Raw genomic sequence first — 20003 nt, 5'->3', positions numbered from 1 at the left:
TTGAATTCCATAGATTCACCACTCTTCAGCCTCAGTCTGAATGCTACCCAGCTTCTGTAGACCCTGTGCTACTTCTCTGTTAAAGGGAGAACCTCTTTACACTGTGTGTGGTAGTGGCCTGGAACTCACTGCTCACAACTGGGTTGCAAGTGAAGACAATTAATGTGTGCAAAGAGAATTTGGAAATACACTCAAGGGTTATGGGGATAGCATGGGGGAATAAGGCTAACTGGATTGATGGGCTGAATGGTCTCCAGTGTCAGAATCACTATGATATTTGAATGGGATTGGCCATTGTGTGATTGTCAGTGAACAGCTCCAGTTCTGACCTTCTGCTGAATAGAAAAGTCATTGCTTTACCAGCTAAGGATGTTTACACAGGACAATTCCCTGAGGAGCTTCAGCGCTCAGTGCTAGAAAAGGGAAAATCAGCCTTGGTTCCTGCTCCTGACCTCTCCACTGACTCCTGTTTGAAAGGGCATACCCGTGTGCGTGTCACAATCTGGCTGAGATGTGATACCTTGTGAGTTGAATAGTTGGATGCACATGATTTGACATTCTAGTAATTTCTGGTGATGTTAAGGTTTGACTGAGTGGAAACTCAACGCTTCACTGTGTGAGGCCTCATTGTGGGCAGTGGGTTATGAGAGGTGCCCACAACTGCTCCTGAAATGTAACCTCGTGAGAGTCAGGAGAGGTCCACAGAAGGAGCAAGAAAATGGAGGCATAGAGCAGCAGGGAGGGGTGCCCCTGTCAGGCTGTACAAGCGGCTTCTGCTGTGCCCCGCTGTGTAAAGGTGCTGTATTTCACACAGTCACAGCAAGTTGCTGGTGCTGTGTGCCAGCTGCTGTTTGGATTGATTGTGTAGTTCCGTGTCACAGACACTGGAGAGCGGAAGGCTGGATGTTATTTAATTAACATCTGTCCTCCTTCCATGACGCAAGGGAAAATTGTACAATCCTGCCTGACCCTTCCTGCCACACATGAAGAGCCTCCCCACCCCCCACCCTGGTCTTTATATTCATAAATAGAAGAATAATCCACATCCGAAACCTTGCTGAAATTGTCAGATTGGCTGTCCTGCTCAATCTCTGATCTTCTGCATTAATCTGTGTTAGGTTTCTCTGGATATTGGGTGAATGTCCTGGTGGAGCTGGCCCCTGGTGGGTCAGCATGTCTGCACAGCGCCCCCACCCCCAGTGGGTGAGGGTATGTGAGGGTCTTCCCCTTCCCCCTGTGGGTGAGGATGTGTGAAGGTCCCTCCAGTGGTGAGGACATGTGAGGGTCTTCCCCCTCCCCCTGTGGGTGCGGACGTGGGAGAGTCTTGCCCCTCCCTCCAGTGGGTGAGGGTCATCTCCAGTGGATGAGGGTACCCCCTCTCCCTCTCAGAACCAGGCTGTGGATGACACTGGGGAACAATTGACCATTATTCACAGTCCAGCCTGACTGGGTCTCCCAGCTGAGCCAAATGTTGTCATCATTCCTTACCCATGTGAGCCGACTGGGAGGTGAATGTGTTGTTCTGTTCTCCCTCCTCTCCAACACTGACATCAGTGAGAGGGCTTCTCTTGTCAAGTGAGTAACTGTTTAGGTTGCACAATGTGATGCATTGATTTCTGCTTTGAATTTGCCCACATTGTGCCAGCTGTTTAGCAGCTGCTAGCTGTGTACGTTCTGTGGACTTGGGACAGTCAGTGGGGAGAAAGCTGTGTTTCCACGTGGGCAGCTTCAGCGTACAGCCACTCCATGACCAGAACATGAAAGTGGCTTGAGGTGTTTCTGAGTGCTGGCAGGTCACCTTCACACTGCTGACACCACCTTGTGAATGGGTGATACCTGCTTTCTTAAGGTGTGCAGTTGGATTTACCTACCAGCTTTGTGCGAGCTGATCCATACAGGCTTGTGATCTGACAGTGCCTCAGTTTTAAAGTTCTCATCCACACATTCAAACTCCTCAAGGTCTCACCCCTTTATCATCTGCTTCAGTTCTGCAATGCCTTCAGGTGTCTGTGCTCCCCCAGTTCTGCTCTCTTGTGCATCTGTAATGTTAATGACTATAACATGGCAGGCTACAGACTGTCAGGTGTGAAGCTGTAGATCTCCCCGTTCTTCATCACTCCACCCAGATCTCCTTCAAAGTGCACCTTTAAAACCATGTTTTTGACCAAACTTGGTCATCTGTCCTAATGTGCCTTGGGGTTGTTCGGATAAAGCAAATTAGAATATTTTACGCCTTAAAGACTGGTGTAAGTCCAACTTCTTTTTAAACCAGAAACATAACATTAATGATTGAAGCTCTCAGCAAATCCACACTTAGGACGTGCTCAATACTGACCGAGTTTCTTCAGTGCTCTGGTTTTTTCCCACAATGTAAAGATGTGTGGGTTAGGTGCGTTGGCCATGCTAAATTGCCCATAGGGTTCAGGGATGTATAGGTTAGGTGCATTAGGGGCAAATATAGAGTAGGGGGAATGGGTCTGGGTGGATTACTCTTTGGAGGTTCAGTGTTGACTAGATGAGCACTGAAACAAAACCCCTTCCTGGTGGCTTAGCGGTTAGCACTGCTACCTCACAGTGCCAGGGACCCGGGTTCAATTCCAGCCTCTGGCGACTGTCTGTGTGGAATTTGTACATTCTCCCTGTGTCTGTGTGGGTTTCCTCCGGGTGCCTAGTTGGACACTGTAGGGATTCTGTGACCCTCCCATGGAATGATAGAATGTTTATGTCACAGACCAAGGCCGTTCAGCCTGCTCCATCTGGACTGGCGCTCTCCAAGAGCAAGTCACCCAGTCCTCCTGACTCAACTTTTCCCCCATAACCCTTTGCTTTTTTAAATCTTTTGATAACTGTTCACTGCTTTGATTGAATCTGCCTCTACTACTCTCTTAAGTAGTGCTTTCCTGATCCCAGCCACACTGAGTGGGTTTTTTTCTTGAATTGCTCCTTTTTTTGGCAGTTGCCTGAAATTTGTGTGCTTAGTTTTTTAACCTTCCACCATAGTTTCATGGTTTCTCCATACCTATTCTGTCAGAGAATCACCGAATCTCTGTGGTGGAGAAGCAAGCCATTTGGTCCATTTGAATCCACACAGACTCTCCAAACAGTATCCCACCCAGACCGGCCCCATATCCTGCATTTCCCATAGCTAATCCATCTCACCTCCAGATTCTTGGATGCTATGGGCAATTTAGAATGGCCCATGCAAACTTTGGGAGAATGTGAAAACTCCTGAAGGTAGAATGGAACCCCAGGTCCCTGGCGCTGTGAGGCAGCAGTGCTAACCACTGAGCCACCTTGTGATGTTGAACACCTCTAACAAAATCCTTTGTGTGTCAGTCAGGACACAATCCTCATTCTTGGGAATATTCTTATGAATCCTCTGTGACCCCTCTATTGCCTTCATCGCGTCTTTCTGAAAATGTAGTGTTCTGGTCTGTATGCTAACTGAGTCTGAATCATTGTTTTGCATAGGTGTACTGTAACATCATTTGTGGTATTGAAAATACAGAGGCAGGAAGAGATGGAGTGTTGAAGAGAGAGTGTGTCAGGAGAGATCCACACTCCTAGGTGAACATAAAAAATCCCATGATCGTGAGAAGAGGAGCAGGATGTTCTTCTGTGTATCCTGGCTCATATTTATCTTTCCAGCACATCATTAAACCAGATTATTTAGTAACTGTTATTGGATTATGTTTGTCGTTTTTCCTATATTAAAGCAGTGACTACACTTCCAAAAGCAATTAAGAATTGCTTATTGGCTGTATCTGTGGAACATCCTGTGATCATGCAAGACGCTGTAAATAAAAATCTTTCTCTCATTGTTCAGTAACATCATAAAACAAATATACCAGTTGCATGGATTTAACATCAGTGTTAGGCCCTCTACTGTTGTGAATTTTTTGATTCTTACTGACTCTAGATGCATTGTAATTTGTGATGCAGATTTACTAAGATGAGCACTGAAGCTAAACTCCTTCCTGGTGGCTTAGTGTTTAGCACTGCTGCCTCACAGTGCCAGGGACCCGGGTTCAATTCCAGCCTCGGGCGACTGTCTGGAATTTGTACATTCTCCCTTTGTCTGTGTGGGTTTCCTCCAGGTGCTCTGGTTTCCTCCCACAATCCAAAATGTGCAAATTAGATGAATTGGCCATGCTAAATTGCCCGTTGTGTTCAGGGATGTGTAGGTTAGGTGTATTAGTCAGGGGTAAATGTAAGGTAGGGGGAATGGGTCTGGGTGGGTTACTCTTCGGAGGGTTGGTGTGGACTTGTTGGGCCGAAGGGCCTGTTTCCACACTGCAGGGATTCTAATTGTAATGTTGTGTTTGGGATCAGCAATAAAGCCCCTCAGTCCCCCTCTTCTCCCATCCCTGTATTGTTCTGAATTGGGTGTTAATATGACAAAGCCTTGAATAGGCCATTTGCTCCTTCAAGCCTGTTACATCAGTAATCTCCGTGCTCATCTGGTTGCATGTCAACTCCACTTTTCAGTCTATCCCTCATAATCCTGACTCTATCAAAAATCTAACACCGCCTTGTTTAAATTGACATTTTTCTTCTTGGGATGAGCCTTTCATCCTAGGACTGAGGTGGGTGAGCCTTCCCTGAAGTGCTTTGAAAGTAGTTTCAGGGATCTTGGGGTTGAAGTCCATAGCTCCCTGAAAGTATCCACTCAAATAGATAGTGTGATAAAGAAGGCATATAGCATGCTTGCCTTTATTGGTTGGGGCATTGAGTACAAGAGTCAGGATTATAAGTTGCAGCTTTATAAGACTTTGGTTCGGCCACACAAAGTAGTATGCTCAAATCTGGTTGCCACCTTATAGAAAGGATGGTTTTGGAGAGGGTGCAAAAGAGGTTTACCAGGATGCTGCCTGGATTAAAGGGTATGAGCTGGAAGGAGAGGCTGGAAAGACTCTGGTTGTTTTCTCTGGAGTGGCAGAGGCTGAGGGGAGACTTGATAGAAGCCTGTAAAATTAGGTGGTGCATAGATAGGGTTGACAGTCAGAATCTTTTTCCCAAGGGGCATGCATTTAAGGTGAGAGGGGAAAGTTTTTTTTACACAGCGTGGTAGGAGTCTGGAATGCGCTGCCAGGGGTGGTGATGGAGGCAGGTACGATAGGGGCATTTAAGGGACTTTAGAGAAACACATGAATATGCAAGGAATGGAGGGGTATGGACCAAAGAGAGGGACAAGAATTAGTTTAAGTTGGCATCTTGTTTGGCACAACATCATGGGGTGAAGGGTCCATCGCAACGCTGTACATTTCAGTTTCTGTGTTCTTACCTTTTTAAATAAGGAGACCAAAACAGTCCATGGTATTCTGGATGTAGTCTCGCCAATGGCCTGTACAGCTGCAGTAAAAATTCCTTCCTTTGATGCTCCATTCCCTTTGGAAAAACAGCAACATTCCATTTGTCTTTGTGAACACTTCTACGTACCTGCATAATAAACGTTTGTGATTCATGTATTTGGGCACCCAGGTCCTTCTGAAAGAGTGCTGCAATTTCAATGATATCCTGATTTTCCATTCTTTCTGCCGAAATGGACAACTTGAAATTTACCCGAGCTCTGCTCGATCTGCCAACTTTCTGACCAGTCACTGAACCTATCTGTGTCTCTTTGCAATCTTTCTCTACCTCCTCTCAATAACTTACTTTCTGTCATCAAACTGAGCCACCATATACCATGTAATTAGTTGCTCCATTCACATGCTCATTGTAGATTGTAAATAGTTCAGAAACCAGTGCTGACCCTTCTGGCACTCCACTAGAAACAGCATGCCACCTCGAGAAAGGCCCACTTATCCCCACTGTCTGCTTCCCGTTGGCCAAACCATTTCTTATACCCTATTACCCCTACATTAGGGGTTTTAGGTTAGATTATTTAGTGTGGAACCAGGCCCTTCAGCCCAACAAGTCCACACCGACCCTCTGAAGAGCAACCCAACCAGACCCATTCCCCTACGTTTTCCCCTTCACCTAACACTATGGGCAATTTCACACGGCCAATTCACCTAACCTGCACATTTTTGGACTATGTGAGGAACCCGGAGGAAACCCACGCAGACACGGGGAGAATGTGCAAACTCCACACAGTCAGTCTCGTGAGGCGGGAATCGAACCCGGGTCTCTGGTGCTGTGAGGCAGCAGTGCTAACCACTATGCCACCGATACATGTGCTCTTGAGCCTCACCATTTGAGGAGTCAACTTAACAAATACCTTTTCAAAATCCAAGTATATTGTGAATATTGCTTTGTCAAAAGACTCTAATAGATTAGTTATACACAACTTCCCTTTTGCAATGCCATGCTAACTTTGACTGATCAGGATTTGTTTTTTTTAAAGATTCTACTATAACCACTTCGATAATGGATTATAGTATCTTCCCATTGACAAATATTAGACAAACCGATTAACAGTTTCTTTTTTTCTGGTTCTTCCCCCCCCCCCCCCCGCCCCGCCCACTCCCACCCCACTCCCACCCCGTGCCTCCATTCTTGAATAAAGGCATTTAATTTGCAATTTTCTAATCCACTGGAATTCTTCCAGAATCAAAGGATTTTTGGAAGCTTGGAGCCTGTGCAGCTGCCATTGCTTTTAAGATCCTAGGATGGGATTGACAGATTTTTGCATGATTATAAAGGCCATCAGGTGTGGGGGAGGTGTCAGCTTTTAGATCCAATTGCTTTCCTTGCACATTTTTCTCTGGTGTTGGTGATTATTTTAAGATCGTCCCTCCTTATCATCTTTGAAGTTTCGATTATCTTTGGGAGGTTTTTGGTGAATTAACAAGGTAAAGGATTACACAATGAATGGCAATACTCTGGATAGCACTGAGGATCAATGGAACCTTGGTGTGCATGCATGTGGAGCCTTGAAGTCATCAGAATAAGTGGTTAGGATGGTTATGAAGGCATATTGGGGGCTTGCGTTTATTGGTTGAGGCCTTGAATGCAAGAGCTGGGAGGTTATGAAGGAGCAGTGTAGAACATCGGTTAGTCCACAGCTGGAGTACTGTATGCAGTTCTGGTCACCTCACTATAGGAAGGATGTGATCGCACTGGAACTGATGCAAAACGGATTCAGTGACTTGGAGAGAGTAAGGACTGCAGATGCTGGAAGCCAGAGTCCATAGTTGTGGAGCTGGAAAAGCACAGCAGGTCTGACAGCATCTGAGAAGCAGGAGAGTGAGCGTTGACTTTCCTGTTTCTTGGATGCTGTCTGACCTGCCGCGCTTTTCCAACTCTGCATCTGTCGACGTAGAAAAGATTTACTTGGATGTTGCCCAGGCTGGAGCAATTCAGCCCGAAAGAAAAAGACTGTATAGCTATGCCCCTCGTAGCTCCTTTTACCCCTCGTAATTTTGTACGCCTCGATCCGATTTCCACCCCACCCAGCCTTTTCTGCTCCAAGGAAAGTAGCATGAGTCTATGCATCAATGTGGAGTTTAAACACAGATTAGCTATTCTCTCACTGGATGGTACAACAGCTTTGAGGAGTAAGATGGTCTGCTCTTGTTCCTGAATTAAAACATGCTGGTTGAATCTCTCCATCTTGCACGTCCTAGCCCTTCACAGCTGCTGTAAAGGTGGTCTTCAAACATTTCCCACTGCTGCTGTAATCCATTTCCATTTCATAATTCTATCTGTTTTCACTCCTTTAGTAATTACAAGTGCAGTGATTCTGTCTTAATGAGCTAAATCTATCCACGTAATAGTTGTTGATTTAAGATATGTAACAGTTGTTAGTGTGGGACATTTGGGAGTTTCTGTTTGTTGTATTCCATTTCACCAAAGGTTGAAAAGTTACATCCTTATTTTCAAATCCCCCAGTGATTTCACTTGTTCCTAGCTCTGTAACTCCCTCTCGTCGCTATGTCCCTGTGCTGCAGCTTCTTGTGTGTCTCCAGTGCTGGCCCTCTGGACCATGTGGATCCATTTGCCCATCATCTCTGGCCATACCTTCAGCTGTGTAAGGCCTATGTTATGAACTTTGCGCCCTAATCCTCTCCTCTTCTCCTTTTTTAACACCTATCTCTCTGACCAGTTTGTTTTTAGTCCCTGTTGTCATACCACCTCTTTCAGGTTTCATCAGATTATATTTCCGTGAAGCGATTTAGGACATTGTGAAATGTTAAAGACAAAGTTGTTGCACAGCATTAGGTTGGGCATTGTTGGATTATTTTGGGAGTTTCTTTTGTAAAACCAGTCTTGTTCTGTGTTCAAGGAACTAATTTTAATTTTGAACTGCCTCAGAGGTGTGATTCTGAGAATGTATTGCATACCGCGGCAAATTTATGAAATTGTTTTCCGAAATAATGATGACTGCTGCACTCAAATTCCTCAGTTGTGTGGTGAGTGCAATTGGCTTTGAAACAAGGATTCATTCACAGCGAGTCCTGTTCATCCAGTATCCCTTGGGCAGGTTGACTTACACTGGCTTCTGGTCTAGCTCCGCCTCAATTTTAAGATTCTAATCCTTGCATCCCTTCATGGCCTCACCCCTCTGCTTACCTTTTCCCAGTCCTCTGGGAACTCTGTGCTCTTCCTCTTCTGAATTCTGGCATGTCCCAAATTTTCAGTTTTGGGGGTCGTGCCTTCTGCTGCCTTGTCTGTAAACTGAGATTTGTGTCGCTAAATGTCACTGTCCAGATTCCTGTTCTTTGTTAGGGTTCTCCTTAATATTGACCTCTTTGTCTAAGCCATCCTATTATCACCTTATTCCCCCCAGTGTCAGATTTTATTTGAAGATACTGTTGTGAAATGCCTTGGGAATTCTACTAAAGGAGTAATCTCCAAAACAAGTTATGTTCTTTATTCTTTGTTCATGGGAAGTGGGTGTTGCTGACTTGATCAGCATTTACTGCCAATTCCTAAAGGCCCCGAGGGCAGTTCAGAATGAACTGCGTTGCTGAGAGTCTGCAATCATATGTAGGTCAAGATGATTAATTTCATTCCTGAAAAGACCGGTGAACCAGATGGGTTTTTACAACAGTCGTTGTGGATGCGATGAGCTCTTCAGTCCAGATTTTGTTGAATCCAAATTTCGCAAACTGTATTAATGGGATCAGAACCCATACCTAAAAAATATTAACCTGGCTCCCCTGTTGAGTGGTTCAGTTTGATGTTATTGTAACTCGTGCTGTTTCTTGTATTTTGCAGCCAGTGGAAGCCACCGATGATGCATTCTGGGATCAGTTCTGGGCTGACACGGCTACATCTATCCAGGACGTGTTCACTTTGGTGCCAGCAGCTGAGATCCGAGCAGTCAGAGAGGAGTCACCCTCTAACTTAGCCACCCTGTGCTATAAGGTATGGAGACCATCTGTCCTTTCCTGTGAACTGTGAGCTCAATTGTCTGAGGAATGTTTGTCATGTGAGTCAAATTATTTCTCTTTTCGAGCACCCCTGTTGAGGAGATGTACACCACAAGTTAGATGTAGAATAAATCTCCCTCAACAATGTTCCCATGAAACACTCCCTGGGCAGATACAGCATGGGGTTAGATATAGCTTTCTCTACATTGTCCCTGTCCTTGTGGTGTTTGATGGGGACAGCACAGGGTTAGATACAGATTAAAACTACCTCAACACAGAATAAGATGAAGCTATGATGATATTGTTTCCAGTATTGATTTAAATATTGACCCAGGAATTTTGTTGTATCTCGTATCAAGTTTTTAGAACAATCCCAATCGTACTATTCTGGAGCATATGCCGTTAGCATTCGCATCCCAACTGGGTTTGACAAAATCTCAATCTTAGCCAAAACAGAGATATTTTTAAACCATTGTCTAAACCAGCCCTTGATTTAGAAAGATTGTGCATTTTAAATCTAATTAAAGCTGTTTGCAATGAATAGTTTCTAATCAACATTTTCAGAGATGTTATGACATACCTCTGGAGCAGGTGGACTTGAATCCAGGTCTCTCAGTTCAGAGATAGGGACACTACCAAGAGGACCCCTGTGAGAGTCGCTCCTCAACTGTGGGTGATGAGGTTCAGCTAATGTCGGCAAGTCTCGCTGAACTTTCAGTGAGAGAGAGGAGACAGTTTGTAGCTAATCAGCTGCAATATATTAATGATTTAGGAAATGAAACATGGTACATCTTATGACATCCTAAATGAGAATGGGATAAAGTGCAATCTTCAAATAAACATTAACTGCTGTTCATTACTATCCCCTTTTATTGCTGAATCTGGAAGGACTTAGCGGTCATCAATTAAGAATAACATAATACCAGTTGAAAGGGACTATTTGTCGGGTCATGGTAGTGTCCCTACCTCTGAGCCAAGAGATCTAGGTTCAAGTCCTACCTGTTGTAAAGGTGTGTTGTAACATCTCTGAGCAGGTTGATCAGAAAATTTTCTTTTTGACACTGATTGAAATTATATTTCTTGAACTGCCTTTTCCTTCACGTGTACTGATATCGTACAGTCAGAAGCCGAGTATATGCTCAGACTGGCGTATTAAGGGTTTGAAATTATCCCTGTTAGTTTACCAGTCTAGAAGACAGGCAGGCTTGGTATAATCCAGGACAAACATGTACCTCACACTTGTGTCACTGCACTGTGTTTGGAACATTGTTCAGTAATCCCTCCAGCTCCCAAATCCAGTATGTGATTGCCCCAATCTGAACTGTCACCCAGCCAGGTCAGTTCCTTCCCCCAGTCATCTTTGGGCCAGCAGGGTATGTCTGTAATTTCTTCCGTCCCCAAAAGTTGTGTGTATATTGGTGGCTGAATCAGCCGTCCAGTTTAAAGTCATTGGAAGCAGTGCATTCATAGGCTGAACAGGGATGAGGGCAGGCTATTGGCAGTACTGAGTGTTTTTAACACACATTATTTTGTCTGTTCTCTGGTATTTCAGTACAATGGTCAACAAAAGCTAAAGTTTGGCTTAGTTGTAATTCCTCTCGTGTCTAAATTCAAGTGCCACTTCAGCATATAATCTGAACCATTGCTACCATACATGACTGAACGAGGTGACTCTGTTCAAAGTGGCATTCTTTAGATTTGAAGTGAATGTGTCTGCCTGTTAGAAGAGCTGATATTGTTCTGATGCTCTGGCTAACGTGCCCCCTCCAAAGAATGCCACTTAAAAGCAGATGATTTGGTCATTTTCAAAAAAGAATCATTCACAGGGTGTAGTCCATCTGGTCCAGGTGATTTTTTTCCACCTTAAGACCTTTTAGTTTTCCCAACACCACCTCCTTAGTGATGACCACTACATGTGCCTCTGCTCCTTGATTCTCCTGAAGTTCTGGTATGCTGCTGATGTCTTCCACAGTACAAACTGATATAAAGTACCTATTCAGTTAGAGTCATAGAGATGCAAGCATGGAAACAGACCCTTTGATCCAACTTGTCCATGCCGACCAGATATCCAACCTGCCAGCACCTGGCCCATATCCCTCCAAACCCTTCCTATTCATATACCCATCCAAATGCTTTTTAAATGTTGCAATTGTACCAACCTCCACCACTTCCTTTGGCAGCTCATTCCATACCCATACCACTCTGTGTGTGAAAAAGTTGCCCCTTAGGTCTCTTTTATATCTTTCCCCTCTCACCCTAAACCTGTAGTTCTGGACTCCCTGACCACTTGGAAAAGACTTTGTCTATTTATCCTATCCATGCCGCTCATAATTTTGTAAACCTCTATAAGGTCACCCTTCAGCCTCCGACACTCCAGGGAAAACAGCCCCAGCCTGTTCAGCCTCTCCCTATAGCTCAAATCCTCCAACCCTGGCAACATCCTTGTAAATCCTTTCTGAACCCTTTCAAGTTTCACAACATCTTTCTGATAGGAAGGAGACCAGAATTGCACGCAACATTCCGACAGTGGCCTAACCAGTGTCCTGTACAGCCGCAACATGACCTCCCAACTCCTGTACTCAATACTCTGACTAATAAAAGAAAGCATACCAAACACCACCTTCACTATCCTATCTACCTGCGACTCCATTTTCAAGGAGCTATGCACCTGCACTCCAAGGTCTCTTTGTTCAGCAACACTCCCTCTGACCTGACCATTAAGTGTATAAGTCCTGCTAAGATTTGCTTTCCCAAAATGCAGCACCTCGCATTTATCTGAATTAAACTCCATCTGCCACTTCTCAGACCCATTGGCCCATCTGGTCCAGATCCTGGTGTAATCTAAGGTAACCCTCTTCGCTGTCCACTTCACCTCCAATTTTGGTGTCATCTGCAAACTTACTAACTATATCTCTTATGCTCGCATCCAAATCATTTATGTAAATGACAAAAAGTAGAGGGCCCAGCACCGATCCTTGTGGCACTCCACTGGTCACAGTCCTCCAGTCTGGAAAACAACCCTCCTCCACTACCTTCTACTTTTGAGCCAGTTCTGTATCCAAATGGCTAGTTCTCCCTGTATTCTGTGAGATCTAACCTTGCTAACCAGACTCCCATGGGCGAACGTTGTTGAACGCCTTACTGAAGTCCATATAGATCACATCTACTGCTCACCCCTCATCAATCCTCTTTGTTACTTCCTCCATCATTTCGTTGTTCCCCATTACTACTTCACCAGCCTCATTTTCCAGTGGTCCAGTGTCCACTCTTGCCCCCCTCTTCCATTTTTAGATATCTTAAAACAAAAACTCTTGCAATTTTGTTTATATCCCGAGTTAGCTTACTGTCATGTTACTCTCCTTCCTGACCATGCAAAATCCTTTGATATTCCATTGCGTTCCTAACTTTGTGACATCAGACTGCTCCACTTACCTACAACAGTGACCAGACTTTGGAGTATTGGGACTAATTGAAAAATCATGCTATGAATGCATAATGCATCTTTTTTTGAAAGTGGTGAGGAAAGGTTCCTACAGGCTACCTGATAGTTGCTTAACCCGCTGTGGACTGGCAGATCTTCTTTACTGACATTGGGCAAAGCCTTAAGTGTTTTGCCACATAGCCAGTGACACAAATCTGTACATCTCCTGTGAGTGCAGCAGCCTGACAAAGACTACCCTGGCTTCCTCGTTCGTACTGAACCTATTTGCATTGTTCCTTTCCATTGTGGTAAACATTGAAGTGCTTCTGACAGCTATGTGTCACTTGAAGAATTGAACAGCTCTGAAGGAGGCCGTGAACCTATCATTTTCTTGCCTGCTTGTTTTAAGAGCCATCCACTTAGTATCCCTCCGCTGCTCTTCACCCTTAGCTGTGCAAACTTCAAACATTTCCACTTCATGCATTTATCTCATTTCCTTTGGAAGTTAGTGGGAACCCCCAGTGGGTTCCAAGTCATAATTTGCTGGGACAATAAATGTTCCCTGTTTCTCCTGTACTTTTGTAAATTATTTTTGCATCTTTGTCCTCTGTTTGTTGCCTTGTTTACTCTGTTAAAACCATTCATGTTTTTTTACCCCTCAACTTGTTCTTTCCTTAACTTTGTCTGCTATTAAGGAGAACAATCCCAATTTCTCTACTGTCTCATTTCCTTGTCTCTGATGTAAATGGAAATTCTTCTCTGTATCCTCTCGTCTCACTGTTCTGTGTTTTATGTCTTTGCTGATCATGTGATTAGTGTCTCCATGGCTGCCCCTCTCCATGGTGACCACTACGTGGTTTGAAGAAACCACAGCTTTTCAGGAAACGGAAATGTTTTTGTGGAGTGTTTCCTTCCTCGGTCTAATCGCAGACCCCATTTACCGCAGATACAGTATGTTGCAGTTCTAAGAAAATGCTTCGGATAAATAATGTTGTCCAGTTTCCCGTTAATAAACCAGTGATGACAACATGGGAGTTACTTTACCAATGAGTAATCCAGAGGCTTGCACTTGTCACTGACAGTGTTGAACACTGACCATATCAGTTTGTGTTTGATTCAAACAGAACATCAGGAAATATAAAGTTCTTCTCTTTAAAGTGACGGTGAAGCAGTACGGTTGTTGTCAAACCCAACTGTCCTAGGAATTTGCTTTGGAGAAGGAAGCCTAATGTACCACCCCAGCTTGATTCATATGTGACTCCTATCCCATAGCAAGGTACCATAATAAGTAAATTAATAAATAACTCTGTATCAAATCAAGACCAGCATTTCAAGGTGAAAGCCCACCACTACCTTCTGCTGGCTTTATCAGCAAGAATATACCCAGTGTTATACTGTGTCCGACCTGTACCCACCAGTGCTGTACCCCAGTGTTATACAGTGACAGACCTGCTCCCACCAGTACTGTACCCCAGTGATATACAGTGACAGACCTGTCCCCACCAGTACTGTGCCCCAGTGTTATACAGTGACAGACCTGTCCCCATCAGTACTGTACCCCAGTGATATACAGTGACAGACCTGTCCCCACCAGTACTGTACCCCAGTGTTATACAGTGATAGACCTGTCCCCACAGTACTGTACCCCAGTGTTATACAGTGACAGAGCTGTCCCCACAGTACTGTACCCCAGTGATATACAGTGACAGAGCTGTCCCCACAGTACTGTACTCCAAAGTTATAGAGTTACAGGCCTGTCTCCACTGGTAATATGGGTTGTATAAATGTGTTTTTTCTGGTCCATCCAGGCAGTTGAGAAGTTGGTCCAAGGTGCTGAGTCGGGCTGTGCAAGTGACAAGGAGAAACAGATTATTATTAACTGCACTGAGCTGCTGACCCGCATCCTGCCTTATATCTTTGAGGATCCAGATTGGAGAGGCTTCTTCTGGTCAACAGTTCCTGGAGCAGGCCGTGCTGGGGTAAGGTCTATACCAGGTCCTTCCCTTACATTGCTTTGGAATTTTTCTCAGAACAGCAGATGCCAGTGCCTTTGGGCTTTTGCTGAGTTTTTATGACCAAGAATGTTCATTATACATGCACAGTAAATCTACTATGGGACTTCTCAGCAAAGAATGATATTGAAGCAAGGAGGGAGAGACTGGGGAGAGATAACTGAAAGCTTGGTGGTATTGACATGAGTTTCTGGGTGGAGAGTGAGATGGTGAAGGGTCCGCAAATATGATTCGGAGATGCCGGTGTTGGACTGGGGTGTACAAAGTTTAAAAATCACACAACACCAGGTTATAGTCCAACAGGTTTAATTGGAAGCACACTAGCTTTCGGAGCGACGCTCCTTCGTCAGGTGATGACTGAGTCACATCCAGCAGCAGTTTGATTCCTCTTCCCCCTCACCCTGTCCATAGTGCTGAGCATCAACTTAATCCTGAGTCTGCAGTAAGATCTAGCCTGACTCACCATTGTGAGCAGGATTAGAAAATCCACTGCCTTTTAGGACAAAGATCAATTTCTCTCCAGTCCAGTCTTTATTGATTGAAATCGGTTATCCTATGACCTTTGTGACCAAGTGAACCCTGTACATAGTAAGTGGGATCAAATCCAAAACCGTTGAAAACCAGGGAGCACCGACTGAAAAGGAGCCAGAGGCAACATGAGGAGAACCCTTTGTTTTAGCAATGAGCGGTTATGATTTGGGATGCCTACCTGAAAGGAAAGTGGAAGCAGGAGGGTTTGAAAGGGAATTGCATAAATACCTGATTGAGAAGAGACTAGCAGGCTGTGGGATTAAATTAAATTGCTTTCTAAAAGAGCCAACACGGTTTCAGTCAGCTGAATTACTATACTTTTGTGCCATCCTATTTGATAATTTTATTCTGGTAGTTCGGCAAATCACTTCGTTCCAAGTAGTGTCAACAAGATGAGAGCGGAGGAGAGGTTTGGGTGGGTGATTGCAGAGTTTAATTTCAGATTGAGCAAGCAAGACACACACACACACACACACACACACACACACACACACACACACACACACACACACACACAATTTCATTCCTCACTTGTGCTGGAAGTTTGTACCCAATGCACTGCCAAATTGGCTTAATGTTAAAGAGCCACACCCTGTGTCTCACACACCCTGGGCCCTCAGGCAGCTAGCTCGGGCCTTGCCATGATTCTCTCTGAAAAGAAACCTTCCGTTTTCAGGTTTGCCTTTACTCCACATTTTATCCGTTCAAATTGGGAATTATTTGCCAATTCCCAGTTATTCCTGGAACCTCCAAGAATCTTGAGACAACTGTTCAGGAACTTGGTTAGGTTGCACTGCTATACTACTGACCAACTCTTATAAGATCCAAAACGCATTGCAGGGATTCAATGCAACAGGACTTGCATTCATACAAACAGATGTGTCAATCCTCCCCTGCACCCTCCCCCAGACACACACACGCGCTGGCATGCATGTGCGCATGCATATACATACACATACGTATAACCATACATGCAAGCATGTATATACCTGCGTGTGTGCGTGCACATCCACCTGTCCCCACACAGACAAGCATACACATGCATGCACACACAAACAAGTATGCATCTATCCCCATGCACATACCTACACACACAAACATACATATACCAGTCCCACCACATGCACATGCAGGCATACAGGCAAGTGTGTCTATATGTGTATATATTCCCCCTCTCACATTCAAGCAAATATATATCCTGCCCACACACAGGAGTGTACATGCTCCTTCCCCCAGATAAGTGTAGATATTCGCCCGGTTAAAACACAGAGGCAAGCATGTACATATTCCCTCAAACACACGGGGACAGGCGTGTATGTATTCTTCTCCCCCCCCCCCCTTCCTCAACACACGGGGACAGGCGTGTACGTATTTCCCCCCACCCCCCCCCTTTCCCCAACACGTGGGGACAGGCATGTACGTATTCCACGATCCCCATCACGGGACAGGCGTGTACGTATTCCACGATCCCCATCACGGGACAGGCGTGTACGTATTCCACGATCCCCAACACGGGACAGGCGTGTACATATTCCACGATCCCCAACACGCGGGGACAGGCGTGTACGTATTCCACGATCCCCGACACGCGGGGACGGGCGTGTACGTATTCCACGATCCCCGACACGCGGGGACAGGCGTGTACGTATTCCACGATCCCCGACACGCGGGGACAGGCGTGTACGTATTCCACGATCCCCAACACGAGGGGACAGGCGTGTACATATTCCACGATCCCCAACACAGGACAGGCGTGTACGTATTCCCTGATCCCCAACACGAGGGGACAGGCGTGTACGTATTCCACGATCCCCGACACGCGGGGACAGGCGTGTACGTATTCCACGATCCCCAACACAGGACAGGCGTGTACGTATTCCACGATCCCCAACACGAGGGGACAGGCGTGTACGTATTCCACGATCCCCAACACGAGGGGACAGGCGTGTACGTATTCCACGATCCCCAACACGAGGGGACAGGTGTGTACGTATTCCCTGATCCCCAACACAAGGGAACAGGTGTGTACGTATTCCCCGATCCCCAACACGAGGGGACAGGCGTGTACGTATTCCCTGATCCCCAACACAGGACAGGCGTGTACGTATTCCACGATCCCCAACACAGGACAGGCGTGTACGTATTCCCTGATCCCCAACACGAGGGGACAGGCGTGTACGTATTCCATGATCCCCAACACGAGGGGACAGGCGTGTACGTATTCCCTGATCCCCAACACGAGGGAACAGGTGTGTACGTATTCCCTGATCCCCAACACGAGGGAACAGGCGTGTACGTATTCCACAATCCCCAACACGAGGGGACAGGCGTGTACGTATTCCACAATCCCCAACACGAGGGAACAGGCGTGTACGTATTCCACGATCCCCAACACGAGGGAACAGGCGTGTACGTATTCCACGATCCCCAACACAGGACAGGCGTGTACGTATTCCCTGATCCCCAACACGAGGGAACAGGTGTGTACGTATTCCCTGATCCCCAACACGAGGGAACAGGCGTGTACGTATTCCACAATCCCCAACACGAGGGGACAGGCGTGTACGTATTCCACGATCCCCGACACGCGGGGACAGGCGTGTACGTATTCCCTGATCCCCGACACGAGGGAACAGGTGTGTACGTATTCCCTGATCCCCAACACGAGGGAACAGGTGTGTACGTATTCCCTGATCCCCAACACGAGGGAACAGGCGTGTACGTATTCCACAATCCCCAACACGAGGGGACAGGCGTGTACGTATTCCACAATCCCCAACACGAGGGAACAGGCGTGTACGTATTCCACGATCCCCAACACGAGGGAACAGGCGTGTACGTATTCCACGATCCCCAACACAGGACAGGCGTGTACGTATTCCCTGATCCCCAACACGAGGGAACAGGCGTGTACGTATTCCATGATCCCCAACACGAGGGGACAGGCGTGTACGTATTCCACGATCCCCAACACGAGGGGACAGGCGTGTACGTATTCCACGATCCCCAACACAGGACAGGCGTGTACGTATTCCCTGATCCCCAACACGAGGGAACAGGCGTGTACGTATTCCACAATACCCAACACGAGGGGACAGGCGTGTACGTATTCCACGATCCCCAACACGAGGGGACAGGCGTGTACGTATTCCCTGATCCCCAACACGAGGGAACAGGCGTGTACGTATTCCACAATACCCAACACGAGGGGACAGGCGTGTACGTATTCCACAATCCCCAACACGAGGGGACAGGCGTGTACATATTCCACGATCCCCAACACAGGACAGGCGTGTACGTATTCCCTGATCCCCAACACGAGGGAACAGGCGTGTACGTATTCCACAATCCCCAACACGAGGGGACAGGCGTGTACGTATTCCACAATCCCCAACACGAGGGGACAGGCGTGTACGTATTCCACGATCCCCAACACGAGGGAACAGGCGTGTACGTATTCCATGATCCCCAACACGAGGGGACAGGCGTGTACGTATTCCATGATCCCCAACACGAGGGGACAGGCGTGTACGTATTCCACGATCCCCAACACAGGACAGGCGTATACGTATTCCACAATCCCCAACACGCGGGGACAGGCGTGTACGTATTCCACAATCCCCAACACGAGGGGACAGGCGTGTACGTATTCCGCGATCCCCAACACGAGGGAACAGGCGTGTACGTATTCCATGATCCCCAACACGAGGGGACAGGCGTGTACGTATTCCACGATCCCCAACACAGGACAGGCGTGTACGTATTCCACAATCCCCAACACGAGGGAACAGGCGTGTACGTATTCCCTGGTCCCCAACACGAGGGAACAGGCGTGTACGTATTCCATGATCCCCAACACGTGGGGACAGGCGTGTATGTATTCCCTGATCCCCAACATGAGGGAACAGGTGTGTACGTATTCCCCCCTTCCCCAACACGCGGGGACAGGTGTGCATGTATTTCCCACCACCCCCTCCCCAACACACGGGGACAGGTGTATACGTATTCCCCCTTCCCCCAACATGCAGGGACAGGCGTGTACGTATCCCACCCTTCCCCAACCCACGGGGACAGGCGTGTACGTAACCACAGCGCCTTCCCCAACACGCGGGGACAGGGGTGTACGTATCTCCCCTCCTTCCCCAACGTGTGGGGACAGGCGTGTATGTATTCCACCCCCCCCCCCCCCCCCCCCCCCCCATCCCCAACACGCGGGGGCAGGCGTGTACTTCTCCCCTGGCCCCGTCCCCAACACGCGGGGACAGGAGTGTACGTCTCCCCTGGCCCCGTCCCCAACACGCGGGTACAGGCGTGTACGTCTCCCCTGGCCCCGTCCCCAACACGCGGGGACAGGCGTGTACGTCTCCCCTGGCCCCGTCCCCAACACGCGGGGACAGGCGTGTACGTCTCCCCTGGCCCCGTCCCCAACACGCGGGGACAGGCGTGTACGTCTCCCCTGGCCCCGTCCCCAACACGCGGGGACAGGCGTGTACGTCTCCCCTGGCCCCGTCCCCAACACGCGGGGACAGGCGGGTACGTCTCCCCTGGCCCCGTCCCCAACACGCAGGGACAGGCGTGTACGTCTCCCCTGGCCCCGTCCCCAACACGCAGGGACAGGCGTGTACGTCTCCCCTGGCCCCGTCCCCAACACGCAGGGACAGGCGTGTACGTCTCCCCTGGCCCCGTCCCCAACACGCAGGGACAGGCGTGTACGTCTCCCCT

General features: G+C 47.2%; 1 protein-coding gene across 4 annotated transcripts in view; it reads left to right on the top strand.

Annotated features, from left to right (window-relative positions):
• The window catches only part of LOC140463813 (protein HID1), a 101785-nt gene that overhangs the window by 8512 nt on the left and 73270 nt on the right, over nucleotides 1-20003 (top strand). For all 4 annotated transcript variants that reach the window (XM_072558161.1, XM_072558160.1, XM_072558163.1 and 1 more), the window contains exons 2-3: nucleotides 9163-9312; nucleotides 14547-14717. In XM_072558161.1, coding sequence (XP_072414262.1) covers nucleotides 9163-9312; nucleotides 14547-14717 — 321 coding nt within the window. The remainder of the gene's footprint in view (nucleotides 1-9162; nucleotides 9313-14546; nucleotides 14718-20003) is intronic.

The sequence above is a fragment of the Chiloscyllium punctatum genome, chromosome 39 (genome assembly GCF_047496795.1).
Source record: "Chiloscyllium punctatum isolate Juve2018m chromosome 39, sChiPun1.3, whole genome shotgun sequence".
In the NCBI taxonomy this organism is placed as follows: domain Eukaryota; kingdom Metazoa; phylum Chordata; class Chondrichthyes; order Orectolobiformes; family Hemiscylliidae; genus Chiloscyllium; species Chiloscyllium punctatum.
The sequence above is the reverse complement of the archived record's forward strand: the minus strand, read 5'-3'. Positions and strand labels throughout refer to the sequence as shown.